The 4,273-nt window shown below is 39.9% G+C and overlaps 1 protein-coding gene across 1 annotated transcript; it reads left to right on the forward strand.

The window, feature by feature from the left end:
- Positions 1-373: 373 nt before the first annotated feature.
- LOC139387408 (tRNA-yW synthesizing protein 3 homolog (S. cerevisiae)) lies at positions 374-2,228 on the forward strand. Its single transcript, XM_071133559.1, is given in 7 exon segments — positions 374-574; positions 788-839; positions 842-913; positions 916-965; positions 1,174-1,245; positions 1,368-1,501; positions 1,686-2,228. Coding segments are annotated over 7 exon segments (609 nt in total). The 5' UTR covers positions 374-466; the 3' UTR covers positions 1,807-2,228.
- Positions 2,229-4,273: the final 2,045 nt, after the last annotated feature.

Raw genomic sequence — 4,273 nt, forward strand, 5'->3', positions numbered from 1 at the left:
TTCCACTAGTCAGCCACAAAGTCCAAATTGGCTCTATTAAACATTCATCAAAACAAACATTTGATTTTTGGTTTTAATATAAGGTTAGGCATAAGGTTAGCGGTGTGGTTAAGATCAGGGTTAGGTTTAAAATCACATTTTAAGAAGAACTCTTCGCTTGGTGAGCGAAAAAAAAAACAGTTGCTGGAGAAGACAGATTTTGGGCCCAGCTATCCCTCTCGCTTTACCTCTTCCTCTCTGATTTGACTGATCAGCATTTGACTCTCTCGGCAACCGTAAAACGCCTTTTTCATTTGATAAACATAACATTTTATTCAAAACATTAGGCAAGCATGCTTGCTTACTAAATGCAAAACGCTGTGTATTATAGATGATACAGAGTAATATACTCTCAATCTGTCTGTTAGCTAAAATGGAAAATACATTTATCCAATGGAAGAAACTATGTCTAAACAACATAACTTAGATGTCAGCAAGAAAGGAGGACATCTCACATATTGTTTCTGCCATAAACAACTCAGCCTATTATTTCACCACCAGCTCCTGTTCTGGAAGGATTCTTCTCATAGATGGGGTGAGGTTTTTGCTAGCTTTTGTATTATTCCAGTCACAAAATGCCTGCTGCAGCTATCTGTCTAACTAGTATACCATTGTAAGCTAGTTAGATAGCTAGCCTATTGTCATCCATTACATTATTCAGATAGCTAGCTACTATGCAAGTCATAGCTACAATGGTGAATCAGCCTATTCCTGTGGTGTCTGTCTATTTATCTTCTATCCGTCCCAGGTGTCAGACACTCCAGATGTGCAGAAACTGAACTGTCCCTGGCTTTTCATCACACCAAGAAATGTCATATGGGCGATTTGATGTCTGATTTGGAGATGTCATGTGAAGATACTGTGTTGAAGTTTGAAGTTTTGTGCTTCACGTCCAATGTAGACAGCTTGAAGATACACAGCTTCTGGTTGGAGTTAAAGAACCCTCCTGCTCTCTAGTTCTCATTGAAAACACCAGAAAAAATATCAGACTCTCCAGACTAGTTTACAACATGTTGCAGTTGGCTCTGTATAGCTTGCTTATATTAAAACTACTGTACCACGAACTGCGCATGCAATGTGTTGGCTGACGAACACAGCAGTGATAGTTAATGTAAACTGATGTTTATTTTACAGCACTCTTTGGCAATAAACTCTGGCTTTAGAAACTCTGGATTGACTGTAGACAAGAAGGGCAAAATCATGACGGTTTGTAATTGAGTTTACGTTTTTCAATTATTCTTCTGTAATGAAGTGCTTTACTGAAATGCTTGTGTAACAGAAGTTGTTTGTTTTATTCTGTGTGCATTCTCCATGGGATATTTCTCTAGGCAGTCCGAAGTACCCATGGTCTGGTGGTTCCACTGAGCCACAAAGGACAGGTCCTGGTGAAGGAGGACTACATCTACTTCCTGGTGGAAGTAGCCAATCAGAAAATGGAGGAACATGTCAAACAAATTGAGAGGTAAATTGTCCATGACCAATTACAGCAGCTAGCTACATATCATTGTGTCTAAAATGATGATCAAAGTTTAGTTCATGACTTGATTTACAAAAAGCGCTCACAATTTGTTGGAATTTTAATATTCTCAGACCTCAACTCTTGAGCTTACGATTCGCTATAGCAAAAGTTTTTCATGCGTCAACAGGTTCTACGAGTGGCTACAGTCTGCTTTGCAACCAGCTGAACCTCAAAGCCCAAGTAGACAGGAGACGGAGGAGAAATCTGTTTACAAGCAACGGAGGAAAAGAGGACAGACAAACGTTTAAACAGACACTCAGACAGACGCCTGCCAAGACAACAGAGACATTAATCCAGTTGAGCTTGAGGACTGCTTGGGCAGGGGGCTGGATCTGTTCACATAGACAAATCAAATCAAATACATTTGTATTTGTCACGCGCTTCGTCAACAACGGGTGTAGACACAACAGTGAAGTGCTTACTTACGGGCCCTTCCCAACAATGCAGAGAGGGAGAGAAAATAGAGAAAATAGAAAATAGAGAAATAATAGAAAAGTAATAATTCAAGCAATAATAAATACATACATGAGTAATGATATCTTGGCTATATACACTGGATACCAGTCCCAAGTTGATGTGCAGGGGTACGAGGTAATTGAGGTAGATAAGTACATATACAGTGCATTCGGAAAGTATTCAGACCCCTTGACTTTTTCCACATTTTGTTACATTACAGCCTTATTCTAAAATTGATTAAATTGTTTTTCCCCCCTCATCAATCTTTTTTTAATTTGATTTATTTCACCTTTATTGAACCAGGTAGGCAAGTTGAGAACAAGTTCTCATTTACAACTGAGACCTGGCCAAGATAAAGCAAAGCAGTTCGACACATACAACAACACAGAGTTACACATGGAGTAAAACAAACATACAGTCAATAATGCAGTAGAAAAATAAGTCTATATACAATGTGAGTCTATATACAATGTGGGCAAGTGAGGTGAGATAAGGGAGGTAAAGGCAAAAAAGGCCATGGTGGCGAAGTAAATACAATATAGCAAGTAAAACACTGGAATGGTTGATTTGTAGTGGAATAATGTGCATAGTAGAGATAGAAATAACAGGGATTATTTTGCGACATTGCTTATGTTTAGTAAACCTACAGTACCAGTCAAAAGTGGAATCGTATGGAATCATGTAGTAACCAAAAAAGTGATTAACAAATCAAAATATATTCTTCAAAGTAGCCACCCTTTGCATTGATGACAGCTTTGCACACTCTTGGCATTCTCTCAACCAGCTTAATGAGGTAGTCACCTGGAATGCATTTAAATTAACAAGTGTGCCTTGTTAAGTTAAAAGTTAATTTGTGGAATTTATTTACTTTTTAATGCGTTTGAGCCAGTCAGTTGTGTTGTGAGAAGGTAGGGCTGGTATACAGAATATAGCCCTATTTGGTAAAAGCCCTATTTGGTCCATATTATGGCAAGAACAGCTCAAATAAGCAAAGAGAAACGACAGTCCATCATTACTTTAAGACATGACGGTTAGTCAATTTCAATTTCTTCAAGTGCAGTCGCAAAAAAAAGTGCTGTGATGAAACTGGCTCTCATGAGGACCGCCACAGGAAAGGAAGACCGAGAGTTACCTCTGCTGCAGAGGATAAGTTCGTAAGAGTTACCAGCCTCAGATTTCAGCCCAAATAAATGCTTCACAGAGTCAAAGTAACAGACACATTTCAACATCAACTGTTCAGAGCATACTGTGTGAATCAGGTCTTCATGGTTGAATTGCTGCAAAGAAACCACTACTAAAGGACACCAATAATAAGAAGAGACTTGAAAGGCCTGAAATACGAGCAATGGACATTAGACCAGTGGAAATCTGTCTGATGAGTCCACATGTTAGATTTTTGGTTCCAACCGCCGTGTCTTTGTGAGACGCAGAGTAGGTGAACGGATGATCTCTGCATGTGTGGTTCCCACCATGAAGCCTGAAGGAGGAGGTGTGATTGTGTGGGGGTGTTTTACTGGTGACACTGTTTGTGATTTATTTAGAATTCAAGGCACACTTAACCAGCATGGCTACCACAGCATTCTACAGCGATACACCGTCCCATCTGGTTTGCACTTAGTGTGACTATAATTGTTTTTTCAACCGGACAATGACCCAACACACCTCCAGGCTGTGTAATGATTATTTGACCAAGAAGGAGAGTGATGGAGTGCTGTATCAGATAACCTGGCCTCCACAATCACCCAACCTCAACCCAATTGAGATGGTTTGGGATGAGTTGGACCGCAGACTGAAGGAAAAGCAGCCAACAAGTACTCAGCATATGTGGGAACTCTTTCAAGACTGTTGGGAAGGAATTCCAGCTGAAGCAGGTTGAGAGAATGCCAGGAGTGTGCAAAGCTGTCATAAAAGCAAAGGGTGGCTACTTTGAAGAATCTCAAATATATTTTGATTTGACTGACACTTTTTTGACATGATTCTATATGTGTTATTTTATATATCGGATGTCTTCACTATTATTCTACAATGTAGAAAATAGTAAAAATAAAGAAAAGCCCTTGAATGGGTAGGTATGTCCAAACCTTTGACTGGTATTGTAAGTATTCAGACCCTTTACTCAGTGTTGAAGCACCTTTGGCTTCTTTGCAGATCCTCCCAAGCTCTGTCAGGTTGGATGGGGAGTGTCGCTGCACAGCTATTTTCAGGTCTCTCCAGAGAGAAATCGGGTTCAAGTCTGGGGTCTGGCTGGGCCACTCAATG

Source organism: Oncorhynchus clarkii, chromosome 28 (assembly GCF_045791955.1).
Source record: "Oncorhynchus clarkii lewisi isolate Uvic-CL-2024 chromosome 28, UVic_Ocla_1.0, whole genome shotgun sequence".
Taxonomy (NCBI): Eukaryota; Metazoa; Chordata; class Actinopteri; order Salmoniformes; family Salmonidae; genus Oncorhynchus; species Oncorhynchus clarkii.